The sequence below is a fragment of the Drosophila biarmipes genome, chromosome 2L (genome assembly GCF_025231255.1).
Source record: "Drosophila biarmipes strain raj3 chromosome 2L, RU_DBia_V1.1, whole genome shotgun sequence".
NCBI lineage: Eukaryota > Metazoa > Arthropoda > Insecta > Diptera > Drosophilidae > Drosophila > Drosophila biarmipes.
Genome location: NC_066612.1, coordinates 619,710 through 633,889, shown reverse-complemented (window position 1 = coordinate 633,889; position 14,180 = coordinate 619,710). Strand labels below are relative to the sequence as shown.

The following is a 14,180-nucleotide window of genomic DNA, read 5'->3' as shown; positions in this document are numbered from 1 at the left end:
CAGAATATTTTCTCAGAGGAGTTTTGTTCGATCTAATGGACGCATCGGGCGATATGTACACCACGAACATGCGACAATTCACTGAATAATAAAATGATATATGTAATAACATGACTGTTAGTATTACGCCCTAGGGAAAGCACCCATTTGAAATGAACCTGCGAACGTTCAAAGTTTATAAAAACAGAACTGAATGAGAAAAATACAAATATGGAAATATTTCACCAGGTTGCGCACAGAACCCCAAGCCCCAAGCCCGAAGCCCCCTTGGCCCACTCAACATTTTATGAATGGATTCTACGATATACGAGGGCCTAGTAAAAGCTTTCGCTGCAAAAACGCCGTGGGTCCAAGCGACGTACAAACGTCACATCAAAACAAATATAAACAGCGATATGGATTTGGATCGGCGTATCTGCCGGCGCCAGTGGAAAAGAGAAAGAGAGCGGCCGTCGGTTCGGATCGCATGAATCACTTGCCCAAAAGCGTTCCCTGCTTAGCTATGAAATCAGAAGCGCTTCCAGGAAGTCCGCGGAACTCAAACAAATCAAAAGCAATTGCAGGCTGATATGAAGCCAATCCAAAAACGTCACCGTAATAAGCACGTCAATTTGATTGTATTTTGATTTAAAGCGAATTACCATACATTCGAAATGTATTTACATTAAAAATGGTTTTTATCTGGACGTGCACATAAACGATGGATGTATTCCAAACATTTTGCCAAAAATAACAGCACACTTGTAACGTAATCTGTTGCATGGATCATCAGATCCTTGGGTAAATATTTATTTGAAAGCCTGTGAAACAACAAGTTCATCATCTTTTTTTCCCGTGTGATTTAGTGATGCGACCTGTTGCCAAAAAATATCAGAGGTACACCCATATACTCAACTGTATCAATGGGCCACAGACAACTAACGACTCATGCCCGATTTCCCAGAAGGATGACGCGGCAAAAGCGAGAAAAACGAGCCCGAATGGGAGGGGAATCGATGAATGAATTTTCGTTGGCCGCCAAACGACCTTACCCCCGAGCGCCACCCCCTCCGGCCCACGCAAGGCCTGGGGAACTCCGTCGGCTTCCCAGCGGTGATCGGGTCGGGCTCTGGGCCTGGTGTGAGTGCTCTATGGACGGGTGACTCATGCGGAGTACGCCGGTTCCACGACGTCATGCTTAAGGTTGTTATTTGCCAACGATAAGCGGGGCACTCGGAGAGCGAAAGCTCCGAGCCGAAAGCCAACTGGTCCCGACCCCGTGCCCCACGAGCCCCCTCGGGTTCAGTTCAGCCAGTCGATCATGAGGCAGCCGAATCTGCGAGAGGCGCGAAAGCTCCCGACTTCGTCACCGCTTTATCACAGGCCGCCGGTGCTGATCATTGGTTCGTCACAAGTCGATCGGTGCGGACGCTCCGTCGAGCAAAGATCGCGATCTAGAGGGATCCACGGCGTTACTTTTAACCCCACTCGAGATCGGCGGCCGGTTCGGGTTCCGTAATCGGTCAATGCAATAACGGTTATTAAAAGTTTCCTACCGCTAACTTTCCGAAAGATTTCCGCGATTTGCGGCACGTGGAAAGCCGGCAGCTGACTCCACTTGCTGGGCCAGCAGGTGAAATACCTTGGCTACGGGTGAATCATCCAGCCAAACATCCTAAATCCGTTTCGTTTTCCACGATCAACCGGTTGCAGGCGATTAATTCGAACTTATTGAAGTGAAATTCCCGGAATATTATGAGTGAATTGTATCGATTTTATAGTGCAAGCAGTCGCCAAAAATAATAATAAAGTGTGGACACCTGAAGACCACAAGAAAATGAGCAATATTTAAGCGCAAACTGAAGAATATAATGTCAAACCCCAGTGAACATAAAAGGCTACCAGGATCCTGGAGCTGATAGTAAACCCAAAGTTTTCGAAGAAGGGAGCCCGAGTATCCCGAATTTAATGGCCATTCTGCAGAACGGCCACCTTAGCCACAACCAAATCCCAGTCCACATCCAGACGATTTGGTGCCACCAGAGGCCATTTGATGCCATGCACCAGGATGTCCGGCAAAAAGGCATCGGATCCGGAAACGAGGCCCAACTGGAAGCGAAGGAGAAGAAAGGGGGGCCGAATCCCGGAGCTGAGCAGGAGAGCTCCTCCAGCAGAAGACCAAGCAGGAGGCGGTGCAGCAGCAGTTCCACCAGCAACACCAGCGAGTCCTCGGACTCCTCAGAGTCCTCGGAATCCGGTTCCTCCTCCAGGAGTAGTAGCAACAGCCATAGAAGCCAAACACCCGCCCTCAACTTGCCAGTGCCTGTGCCCCTGGCCACGGAGAATCCCTCACCCCAGCCGCCTCCACCATCTCGAAGGAACTCCAACGATTCCGATCGCTCCGTCTCGCCGGTGGAAGTGCCCATGGATCCGCATGCCTGGACCTCCGAGGACATTGCCAGCTGGGTGAAGTGGGCGACGCGTATTTTCCAACTGGATCCGGAGCCGGATGTCGACCGGTTCCCCAAGGACGCCCAGGAGCTGTGCGAGCTCACCCGCGCCGACTTCTGGGTCTGTGCGGGCTCCAGGCGCGGCGGCATGCTCATGGCCCAGCACTTCGCGCTGAGATTATACCACGCCACCGGGCGGGAGACGAGTCCCATGCTCAACGACAACGAACCAAGTAAGCGAACCTATGGGAACTTTTTATAAGCTTTTAAGATGTAGGCAATTGCCGATATTTTTCGATTTAAAAAGCGAATTGTAGACCCTGCCCTGAAATCAAACGCCTATATAAGAGAGTGGTGCACTTGACTTTTCAAATACTACCCTTAAAAATCTTTGAGACATTTCGAAAATTAAGAAGTTCTTGATAAGTAGTTTATTCTAATACTCAGACTAGTTTCGAAGGTCACAAAATCGTATGCCCGAGGACTGAAAGCATTAAGCTCTTAGCTGAGGTATCGTATATTGAATAAAAAATAATTTTTTTAAGCATAGAGCGTAAAGGCCGAAAATTACAAACTTTTTACTCTTGTAATCAAAATGTAGGCAAATCTGATTTTTATTTTTATCTTGAACCCTTAAATTCGTAGCTCCGAGCAAAAGAACTACGATAACTAGCGATTTTGAAATAATCTCAATTCAATGGAATTTTGCCAACCGTTTTATAATTTTTGTATTTTTAACTGATTGATTTGCGATTCAAAACGAGTTTTTAAAATTATATCCAACACTTGTTCTTTGATAATTTCAATTCTTCGGAATTATATAATTTCAATTCATTGGAATTATATAATTTCAATTCAGTGGAATTATATAATTTCAATTCTTTGGAATTATATTATTTCAGTTCAATGGAATTTTATAATTTTTATTAGTCTTTAATTTCAATTCATTGGAATCTGGTCAAAGGACTTGCCTTGAGTTTGCCAAGTGAGTATCCACTTGGTCTCAAGCCTAGCCACTGCCCAGCAGCAGTGACCCAGCGAGAGAGCTAATCTCGGACCACATAAATCTGAAGTCCAGAAATCTCCGGATTGATCTGCTTGGTAATTGGGTTCACGTGCTATTCCCAGAGGTGCGATTGCCAGACGCCCGAATCCTTTGTGGTCAGGCATCAATTGAATCCTTTTCCGACCTCCGCCGGCGGCCAAATGGCAACTGATTAAGATGTTGGCGGGCTGATAGGGCAGTTACTTATGTGCTCCATTGATTGTTTTCCCACTTTCCACTTCCCCTTAGCACGCCCCTTATTCAAGGCGTGCGATAAGGAGGAAAAGTTGCCAAGGTGTGGAAGTCCCCCGCCAGCGAACAGCCTTTTAATTACCTTTTCCCCGACTTTCCCAACTCCATAAGCGTAAATCGCTTGGGAAAATCTCTTCGCGACAGCAGCAAAGTATGCAACACTTTTCCAGTTATTAACTGCTGATGATTGGGGCGGGGTGGCGCAGGGGCGTGGCGCGGCTCAGCGGGCGGGCGCGTCAAGTGATGAACTTAATAATAAACGATGTAAATATGATAATTTCTCGCAGGATGTGGCATCTAATAATAAAATCAAAGTAATCCCCTGCCAGCGACAAAAGTCGCCGAGTCAAGTTCCAGTGGGCGGCTGGGGAGGTGGGCGTGGTGGGTGGTTTGTCAGTGACAAGAGCTCTGCGGGTGGTCAGCTCCTGGCACAGGAAAATATTCATTCGTCGCATCCTTCCTGTGGCAGGAAGAGCGGCTGAAAGGCGGAGGAAAGCCCCCTGATTTGGGTCTGGCATATGCTGGTGGGTGGGCTCTACGGCCATGCAGCCATCTATATAGCGCCCTGATCCCGAGAGCGGGCGACGTCGATTTAATTGATTTGTTTTTTATGCCAACGAGGATTACGCGTCGTCGCCGTCACAGATTACATTTGTTGTGGGCTCCGCTTGTTGTTCCCACGTCTGAGTCACCGTCCGTGTAGCGAAAGCTGTGCAGGGTATACGGAATTCCAGCGAAAGAGGAGAACCTACCCTAACGTCAATAAACGCAGCCATTATCTATAGACTTTCTGAGGAACTCGAAAATATTTTCGAACGCAAACAAGTATTGCCTGCGAATATCTTTCTATTTTCGTGCTGGTGGAATCCCCTGACATTTTATAAATAACCAATGACTCGTAATGGGTATTTGATAGTCGGACAGTGGGAAAAAGAAGCAGTTGTTTGTTGTGTGCTTTTCGGTGGGCGGAGTGGGCGGTGGTTGAGTGGCTGCACGTGGCCCCTGACTTCAGTGACTCCTCCGGCAAATGCCTAAGCAGCATTTACCCCCAGCTGCGCAGGTGAACCCGTGAGTCGTAATCCTTGCCGGAGCACGAGGAGCTCCAAGGATGCTCGGCAAAGAGATGCTGATAAGGAGCGGAATCCGGCCAGCGCTTCTGACTGAGATCTCAGTTGCCGACTGGCCCTCGTCCTAAACGGTTCACACGCTCCCGGGAAAAACATAAAATTGATGAACATTAAACAACGTTTAAAATATAAAAAGAAAATAGAATAAACTATAAAACAATAGTTCGAATCAGAAATAAATGTGAATCGTTGGCTTAAAATAATTCAAAAAATGTCAAACCCCTTCTATAATTTTAAAAAAGCCTACCAAAAATTGTGAACATTTTTAAGAAAAGATTTCTGATATATCATCAACTTAACTAAAAAAATTAAGAAAAGGAGTCAAGTGAAAAGTTCAGAGTCGGCCCATTCCTAAGAAAGACTTTTTGAAAGACCCACCATGAGCGTCAGCGTGGACGTGGGCGTGATGTGGCGCCTGTCGGAGGATTTCAACCGGCGCTTCGGCCTCCGGATGCAGCCGGCACCGCCAGTCGGCCAGCATCCCCACCCGCACCACGGGGCCGTGCACCACCACTACCACCACCACCACCAGCACCACCAACATCCGCACACCCCGATGATCTTCAACGGTAAGAGATCCGCTCATATGGCCGAAAACTCATCGGAATTTCCGCTGAGACGCGCCAAAATCAAAGAGACTTGCGTGAATGAACGGCGGCGAGGAGGTTTCTCAATGGCAACCACTCGATCTCTGGCATTTCCGCCGAGCGGTGCGCCTAGAAATATGAATGAATGGGCTCGGGATGGGCGGATGGCAGGCATGGTGGGTCGTGGGTCCAACGGTCCGATGTTGTCTAGAAGTGAGAGCTCAGTCTCTTGGCCGCGGCACTGCTTGATCAACGGATGAGTCACCTTGCTTATGGCACTTTCGTGCCTTTGCAGCGGCACCTTGAGGGGATTTTCCCTCGGAGGTGCACAGCTACGGGATGTGGGAATGTCCCCATGGCCAATGTCAAGAAAATGTATCTTGGTTGATTGACTTGAAGGAGAAGTGATTTATTCGTAATTCGACTTGGATATTTATTTTTGTATTTATCCCATTAACCATTTAGTGCGGAGTTAATTCCCGTATCAGAACTTTGGGGCTACAAGTGAAATCGACTTAACACTATAAACTCATATAATTTTATGATAAGAATTTCTTTATAAACTTTATCTGTATCAGAGTTTTGGGGCTACATGTGAAATCTATTTAACACTATAAACTCATAAAATTTTATGATAAGAATTTCTTTGTAAACTTAATTAGTATTCGTCAAGCCTATTTAAAAAGTTGTATACCGCGTAATCTTAACAAGAAAGTTGAATGAAAAAAACGATTGAGAAGTGGATTTCATGTAAACTCTACGAATACCGATAAACATTACCAGGAAATTGTTCTTTTCAACTACTTTAAAGGAATCTAAATCGAAATCAAACTTCCACACTCTTTACTTAATGAGAAATTGAAGATTTGCTAGAAAATTGTTACAATTAAAAATCTTTTAAAGTAAAATTTATAAGGATTGTTTCAGCAAAGTTCAAAAAATCAATTGTTATGTGTTCATTTATTTTGTAGATAGAAACCTAATTTATATTTAGTCGAACATGCGTTCCAAGTTGATTTTGTACCGGTCTTTCTCGCCGTGCAATGTGATCCAGGATTTATGTCCGTTTGCGGTTGATTTCCTGTGAATCCGCGTTGGCTTATGGCATTCAGCTCCACTTGGCACTCTTGCCACGTCGTCACCCTTCCCCGCCAGAAAATCTCGTTTGGCCGGGTTGGTTTTCGCTCCTCTCGCTCGCTCTCTCTGCCCACATATCTTGGTGTCTCTCTAGCCAGAGTATCTGTGTTTATATCTGTAGCTGGGGTCTGTATCTGCGTATTCGCCACTAACGCCCCTCCGCTCTCTTTCAGATCCGTATCAGCTGCTGAACGCTGCCTCGCACCGATTGGTCGCCCAAGGCTCAGGGGGCCAGATCCAGCTGTGGCAGTTTCTGCTGGAGCTGCTCGCCGATTCGTCCAACGCCGCCGCCATCAGCTGGGAGGGCCAATCGGGCGAGTTCCGGCTCATCGACCCCGACGAGGTGGCCAGGCGGTGGGGCGAGAGGAAAGCCAAGCCCAACATGAACTACGACAAGCTGAGCCGGGCTCTTAGGTGAGTCTATACGTTGTGTCTACGCACCTAGTTTACCCAAGGAAATATAATTGCAAATTTATTGGTGATAGATTATTAAAAATATAGGCGTGCGGTTTTGGGTTTTCATTCTGAAAGCCATTGCGAAAAAGTGAAAATGGACTAAAATGTTACCAATATTGAAAGCTTTAGGATCTAAAGAAAATTTCAACATGAAAATGGGTTAAAAACTTGACCCTCGTCTTGAAGAATAATTTGTGAGTAGAATTATAGAGAATTAAACCACAAACTCATAGAGGTGTCCCTTGTCCAAATCGGAATAAAATAACTTAAGTTAGGGGATCTGGAAGATCAGTTTTGGATACCAATATTGAAAGTTAAGGATCTACAGAAAAATTAACATGAAAATGGGTTAAAAACTTGACCCTCGTCTTGAAGAATAATTTGAATGCAGAATTATAGAGTATTCAAACTCAAACCCATAGAGGTATCCCTCGCCCAAATCTGATCAGAATAACTTAGGTTATGAAATCTGGAAGTACAGTATTGGGTACCAATTTTGAAAGCCAGAGGATCTACGGAAAATTCCAACATGCAAATGGGTAAAAATCTTGACCCTCGTCATGAAGAATAATTTGAATGTAGAATTATAAGGAATTTAACCACAAACTCATAGAGGTATCTCTCGTTCAAATCGGATTCGAATAACTCAGGTTATGAAATCTGGAAGTACAGTATTGGGTACCAATTTTGAAAGCCAGAGGATCTACGGAAAATTCCAACATGCAAATGGGTAAAAATCTTGACCCTCGTCATGAAGAATAATTTGAATGTAGAATTATAAGGAATTTAACCACAAACTCATAGAGGTATCTCTCGTTCAAATCGGATTCGAATAACTCAGGTTATGAAATCTGGAAGTACAGTATTGGGTACCAATTTTGAAAGCCAGAGGATCTACGGAAAATTCCAACATGCAAATGGGTAAAAATCTTGACCCTCGTCATGAAGAATAATTTGAATGTAGAATTATAAGGAATTTAACCACAAACTCATAGAGGTATCTCTCGTTCAAATCGGAATAAAATAACTTAAGTTAGGGGATCTGGAAGATCAGTTTTGGATACCAATATTGAAAGTTAAGGATCTACAAAAAAACTAACATGAAAATGGCTAAAAATCTTGACCCTCGTCTTGAAGAATAATTTGAATGTAGAATTATAGAGAATTAAACCACCAACTCATAGAGGTATCCCTCGTTCAAATCGGATTCGAATAACTCAGGTTATGAAATCTGGAAGTACAGTATTGGGTACCAATTTTGAAAGCCAGAGGATCTACGGAAAGTTCCAACATGCAAATGAGTAAAAATCTTGACCCTCGTCTTGAAGAATAATTTGAATGTAGAATTATAGGGAATTTAACCACAAACCCATAGAGGTATCCCTTGTACAAAGCGGAATAAAATAACTTAAGTTAGGGGATCTGGAAGTGCAGTTTTGGATACCAATATTGAAAGTTAAGGATCTACAGAAAAATTAACATGAAAATGGGTTAAAAACTTGACCCTCGTCTTGAACAATAATTTGAATGTAGAATTATAGGGAATTTAACCACAAACCCATAGAGGTATCCCTTGTTCAAATCGGATTCGAATAACTCAGGTTATGAAATCTGGAAGTACAGTATTGGGTACCAATTTTGAAAGCCAGAGGATCTACGGAAAATTCCAACATGCAAATGGGTAAAAATCTTGACCCTCGTCATGAAGAATAATTTGAATGTAGAATTATAAGGAATTTAACCACAAACTCATAGAGGTATCTCTCGTTCAAATCGGATTCGAATAACTCAGGTTATGAAATCTGGAAGTACAGTATTGGGTACCAATTTTGAAAGCCAGAGGATCTACGGAAAATTCCAACATGCAAATGGGTAAAAATCTTGACCCTCGTCATGAAGAATAATTTGAATGTAGAATTATAAGGAATTTAACCACAAACTCATAGAGGTATCTCTCGTTCAAATCGGATTCGAATAACTCAGGTTATGAAATCTGGAAGTACAGTATTGGGTACCAATTTTGAAAGCCAGAGGATCTACGGAAAATTCCAACATGCAAATGGGTAAAAATCTTGACCCTCGTCATGAAGAATAATTTGAATGTAGAATTATAAGGAATTTAACCACAAACTCATAGAGGTATCTCTCGTTCAAATCGGATTCGAATAACTCAGGTTATGAAATCTGGAAGTACAGTATTGGGTACCAATTTTGAAAGCCAGAGGATCTACGGAAAATTCCAACATGCAAATGGGTAAAAATCTTGACCCTCGTCATGAAGAATAATTTGAATGTAGAATTATAAGGAATTTAACCACAAACTCATAGAGGTATCTCTCGTTCAAATCGGAATAAAATAACTTAAGTTAGGGGATCTGGAAGATCAGTTTTGGATACCAATATTGAAAGTTAAGGATCTACAAAAAAACTAACATGAAAATGGGTTAAAAACTTGACCCTCTTCTTAAAGAATAACTTGAATGTAGAATTATAGGGAATTTAACCAAAAACCCATAGAGGTATCCCTTGTTCAAATCGGATTCGAATAACTCAGGTTATGAAATCTGGAAGTACAGTATTGGGTACCAATTTTGAAAGCCAGAGGATCTACGGAAAATTCCAACATGCAAATGGGTAAAAATCTTGACCCTCGTCTTGAAGAATAATTTGAATGTAGAATTATAGAGAATTAAACCACAAACATAGAGGTATCCCTTGTCCAAATCGGAATAAAATAACTTAAGTTAGGGGATCTGGAAGATCAGTTTTGGATACCAATATTGAAAGTTAAGGATCTACAAAAAAACTAACATGAAAATGGGTTAAAAACTTGACCCTCTTCTTAAAGAATAACTTGAATGTAGAATTATAGGGAATTTAACCAAAAACCCATAGAGGTATCCCTTGTTCAAATCGGATTCGAATAACTCAGGTTATGAAATCTGGAAGTACAGTATTGGGTACCAATTTTGAAAGCCAGAGGATCTACGGAAAATGTCAACATGCAAATGGGTTGAAAACTTGATCATCGTCTTGAAGAATAATTTGAATGTTGAATTATAGGGAATTTAACCACAAACCCATAGAGGTATCTCTCGTTCAAATCGGATTCGAATAACTCAGGTTATGAAATCTGGAAGTGCAGTATTGGGTACCAATTTTGAAAGCCAGAGGATCTACGGAAAGTTCCAACATGCAAATGGCTAAAAATCTTGACCCTCGTCTTGAAGAATAATTTGAATGTAGATTTATAGAGTATTCAACCACAAACTCATAGAGGTTCTCTCGTTCAAATCGGATTCGAATAACTCAGGTTATGAAATCTGGAAGTGCAGTATTGGGTACCAATTTTGAAAGCCAGAGGATCTACGGAAAATTCCAACATGCAAATGGGTAAAAATCTTGACCCTCGTCTTGAAGAATAATTTGAATGTAGAATTACAGGGAATTTAACCACAAACCCATAGAGGTATCCCTTGTACAAATCGGAATAAAATAACTTAAGTTAGGGGATCTGGAAGTGCAGTTTTGGATACCAATATTGAAAGTTAAGGATCTACAGAAAAATTAACATGAAAATGGGTTAAAAACTTGACCCTCGTCTTGAACAATAATTTGAATGTAGAATTATAGGGAATTTAACCACAAACCCATAGAGGTATCCCTTGTTCAAATCGGATTCGAATAACTCAGGTTATAAAATCTGGAAGTACAGTATTGGGTACCAATTTTAAAAGCCAGAGGATCTACGGAAAATTTCAACATGCAAATTGGTTGAAAACTTTATCATCGTCTTGAAAGCTTTTTTGAATGTAGAATTTTTGTAATATGTAATATTTTTTTTTAAATCCTTAAGATTTCAAAAGTTAAAAAGAGGAATATAATCTTAAATTTTTTTAATTACAGGTACTACTACGACAAGAACATCATGACCAAGGTACACGGCAAGCGGTATGCCTACAAGTTCGACTTCCATGGGCTGATGGCCGCCTGCCAGGCCCAGGCGCAGGGAGGGGATCCGGCGGCCAGTATGCTGGGCTCCTACAACCACCACGCAGGCGGGGCGATGCAGTTGGCCCGCCACCCACCGCCGCTGCACCACCACCACCACCAGCACTCGCACCCGCACCACCAGCTGGCCCAGCCGCACTTCCTGCACCCGCACCACTCGTCGCCTGCCTCCACCAGCTCCAGCGTGGGATTCCCCTCGTCCTCGACGGCCTCCTCGCAGGCTTCGCCCGGCCAGGGAACAGGTGCCTCCACTTCCGCCTCCACTTCGAATTTCTCCGCTCCATTCCAAGGCGGGACAGCAGCCGGCGAGCCGGCAAGGACATCTTCATCCTCAGCGGGAAACTACGACCAGGGCACGGGCGCTCCCACCACAAATGCATTTAACTGAGGCCGCAGCAACCCCAATTTGTCGACGGGGCTGGGAGTTCCGATGGGCCAGGAGGATGGAGTGTGCGCAGGGACCACCCACTGCGCAAAGAGAGAGCGGAGAGCCAGCATCCCAGGAATCGCAATCATCCAGCACCCTTCGAGGGCCAGACCGCCGGCCGTAAAAAGGTCATTTCGCATAATTCCAGCTGCTTGGGTTAATTGAGGAGTTGTGATAGCCCGGAGCATCATCGCAGAGCAATACTCGGAAACGAGAGCCAATTTGTTACTTAGCCTGTTATCCTTCGCTTCTAGTTGTAAGCAGACATTCGGCAGAGGTCCTTTATTCCAAACGGGTCTCCTCATTAAATAATTCTAAGTTCACACTCAGTAAATACATGAAATCGTAAATGCAAAATTAGTTCAGAGTGCACCCACACCTTGGCTCAGTTCGTCCGGTGGCTCTGAGGATTAAATATAATTTCGGGATTGCTTGACAACGACCTAACTCAAGGTGGGGGTGCATCTGGTTTGGCTTAGGACAGGCTAGACGGCACAGCATATGGCCAGGACGAGGAAGGCCAGGCTGAAGAACACGAAGAAGATGCGGTCCACGGCGGTGGCGAGCAGCGCCCAGTCGAACTGGTTGGCCTTGGAGCCCGGCACCTCGGCGCAATTGATGCCCAGCGGACTGGTGGCGTCCTGCTCTTCGGGACTCTCGTACAGGTGCTCGTCCATCTCCTTGGTCTTCTCCGTCTCCGCCCCGCCGGTGGTGCTAAACTGCGAGAGCAGCAGCCAGGTGCCCAGGTTGCCGTGGAGCAGCTTCCTCAGCGCCTCCGGCAAGCGTCTCTTGTGCTTGGCGGTGGCCAGGTACAGGACCAGCACCTCGATGATGGTGGACACGCTCAGGAATAGCAGGGTAGTGCTATAGAAGTGCACTGAAAGGGGATTTTAAACAGAGTTGGGTAAGTCTCTGCTCTCATTCTAACTTAATATAAATTAATAATAATAATGTATAATTGAAGCGGCACCACTCCGGAAGCTACGACTCACCCACTAGCGGCGTATTGTTGGACAGCACGGGCAGCAGTTGGGCGAAGTACATAAGGAAGGCGGCGATCACGATGATGAGCAGGCCGTTGATCATGATCTTCTCGCCGCCCATGTGGGGTGGCAGCCAGAAGGCGGACAGGGCCAGGATGACGATGCAGGAGGCGGGCGTGTAGATGACGGCCGTGTACATGGAGGACCGGCGCTGAGCGGAATGAATGGATGTATTTAATTCTAAGGCTCTGTATTTCCTCCTACCTTTGCAACCAGAGTGTACTCCATGTAGCCGTTGTAGTCCTGACTCACAAACTCCGCCCGGGAGTCCACGATCTCCCACTCCGGCGACTGCACCAGGTCGTCGTGGTCCAGGGACGTGTCCTTGCCCGTGCTGTTGTCCGGCAGGATGACCTTCAAGCCCCAGGAGCCGATCTTTAGTTTGCAGGTCTGCTTGTCGTGCGGCCAATTCAGCATGTTCAGATCGCAGTAGGCGGTGTACAGGGCTGGAGGCATGCGTCGGAAGTGTCCGTCGTGGGTGAGGGTCACCTTGGTGTCCGCCAGCAGGCCTCCCTCGTCGCCGTTGAAGAGCGTGATCTGCGGCGTCCAAACCTCGCTGGACCGCAAAGTGATCTCCGTGATGTTGTCGTACTCCGAGGGTTGCCACACGCGCTGCTCATCCCTCCATCGCTGAGGATTACACGGATTATGAGGATTACAGTATATAGATCTCAAGTAATTTTAAGGAAGAATTTTCCTGTTAATTAGAGTACTTCGTGAACACATATGCCAAGCGATTTCTCGGATTCAAAAAACGCACAATACCCCAAAAATGAAAACGATAAAAGACCATAACCAGACTAGTTGGACAATTATTTTACAAATTCCACCGCTCGCGACATTTTTGACGGAACGAAGCGTTTATCAAGAGAATGTGAACTTGAGGAAAAAACAAAAACTTATCTTTCTTTCTGAGCAATGCAGGAAGGGGACCGGACTTACGATATTCAGCCAGCAGTGGGTGGTCATCTTGCCGTTCAGCTCGTCGATGTCTATGTAGTTGATCACCATTCCGAGGGAAACGTTGGTGGGAGATCCTTGGAACTGGGGCTGCACGTCGCTGTCGTAGTTCAGGAACAGTCCTGCGTGGAGGCGGTCCGAGGCTTTGACATTGGCCTTCTTTGGGTCCGGGTCAGCTGGTGGAGATTCGCAGTCATTAATCAGTGGCTCATGCATCTGCGGGGCCACCAACACTTACAAGTGGCGCCTGGCACGGAAGCCGAAACCATGAGTAGTATTCCCATTAGAACCCGCAGTAGTCCAGGACCGGAAATCGGTGGGTTTATCTTGGAAGTCGTCGTCATTGTGGGGACCGGTGGAGTTTTGGGTGCAATATCCAATATCAATGCTTGCCTCTCGGAATCTGAAAGCGAACTGAGCTCAGCTCGCGGCTTGGCACATGGCCGAGGCTCCATTATCAACGGACTTCTCTGGCGACGTCGCTGATATCAGAGCATCCCGCATACTTTTGTGTGGGAGGCCGTGTTGTTATGAGTTTGGAGAGGATATTTGATATTTATAAATTGTTTAATGTTTAGTACTCATTTGTATACAATATTGTGTAATTAAAACTAAACGTTTTTGCAGAGCCTGATAAACTAAATTTCTTCTGTTTCGTTTTCGCATTTTTGAATTTAAACAAAACCTTTAAATGTTATATTCGTTA

The 14,180-nt window shown here is 44.9% G+C and overlaps 2 protein-coding genes and 1 long non-coding RNA gene across 11 annotated transcripts; 2 read left to right on the top strand and 1 right to left on the bottom strand.

The window, feature by feature from the left end:
- Nucleotides 1-30: 30 nt before the first annotated feature.
- On the top strand, nucleotides 31-11,828 carry LOC108029135 (DNA-binding protein D-ETS-6). 2 transcript variants are annotated; one of them, XM_044093941.2, is made up of 4 exons: nucleotides 31-780; nucleotides 846-2,662; nucleotides 6,751-6,991; nucleotides 10,940-11,828. In XM_044093941.2, the coding sequence occupies exons 2-4, from the start codon at nucleotides 1,948-1,950 to the stop codon at nucleotides 11,430-11,432; spliced, it is 1,449 nt and encodes a 482-aa protein (XP_043949876.1). In that variant the 5' UTR covers nucleotides 31-780; nucleotides 846-1,947; the 3' UTR covers nucleotides 11,433-11,828. The 2 variants fall into 2 exon arrangements, with proteins under 2 accessions (XP_043949876.1, XP_043949877.1); XM_044093942.2 differs by lacking the exons at nucleotides 31-780; nucleotides 846-2,662 and adding an exon at nucleotides 5,233-5,422.
- On the top strand, nucleotides 7,466-10,208 carry LOC127010761 (uncharacterized). Of its 8 annotated transcripts, none has more exons than XR_007763539.1 (3): nucleotides 7,466-7,572; nucleotides 8,336-8,410; nucleotides 9,553-9,750. It is a non-coding gene; the product is annotated as an uncharacterized LOC127010761 (long non-coding RNA). The 8 variants fall into 8 exon arrangements; XR_007763538.1 differs by lacking the exon at nucleotides 7,466-7,572 and adding an exon at nucleotides 7,642-7,763; XR_007763544.1 differs by lacking the exons at nucleotides 7,466-7,572; nucleotides 9,553-9,750 and adding exons at nucleotides 7,808-7,954; nucleotides 10,122-10,208.
- On the bottom strand, nucleotides 11,739-14,139 carry LOC108029136 (neuronal acetylcholine receptor subunit alpha-4). Its single transcript, XM_017101259.3, has 5 exons — nucleotides 13,713-14,139; nucleotides 13,457-13,650; nucleotides 12,719-13,144; nucleotides 12,464-12,665; nucleotides 11,739-12,348 (listed from the first exon to the last, which is right to left on the bottom strand). Exons 1-5 carry the CDS (start codon nucleotides 13,927-13,929, stop codon nucleotides 11,957-11,959), a joined length of 1,431 nt encoding a protein of 476 aa, XP_016956748.1. The 5' UTR covers nucleotides 13,930-14,139; the 3' UTR covers nucleotides 11,739-11,956.
- Nucleotides 14,140-14,180: the final 41 nt, after the last annotated feature.

What these genes read in the sequence shown, in the direction of transcription:
- LOC108029135 (XM_044093941.2), top strand. Translation starts at nt 1,948, where the DNA reads ATGGCCATTCTGCAGAACGGCCACCTTAGCCACAACCAAATCCCAGTC. An exon ending in GCTCAACGACAACGAACCAA is followed by an intron (nt 2,663 to 6,750) that starts GTAAGCGAACCT and finishes GCTCTCTTTCAG; the next exon opens with ATCCGTATCAGCTGCTGAAC. An exon ending in AAGCTGAGCCGGGCTCTTAG is followed by an intron (nt 6,992 to 10,939) that starts GTGAGTCTATAC and finishes TTTTAATTACAG; the next exon opens with GTACTACTACGACAAGAACA.
- LOC108029136 (XM_017101259.3), bottom strand. Translation starts at nt 13,929, where the DNA reads ATGGAGCCTCGGCCATGTGCCAAGCCGCGAGCTGAGCTCAGTTCGCTT. An exon ending in CCCACTGCTGGCTGAATATC is followed by an intron (nt 13,145 to 13,456) that starts GTAAGTCCGGTC and finishes TGTAATCCTCAG; the next exon opens with CGATGGAGGGATGAGCAGCG. An exon ending in AGTACACTCTGGTTGCAAAG is followed by an intron (nt 12,666 to 12,718) that starts GTAGGAGGAAAT and finishes CATTCCGCTCAG; the next exon opens with CGCCGGTCCTCCATGTACAC.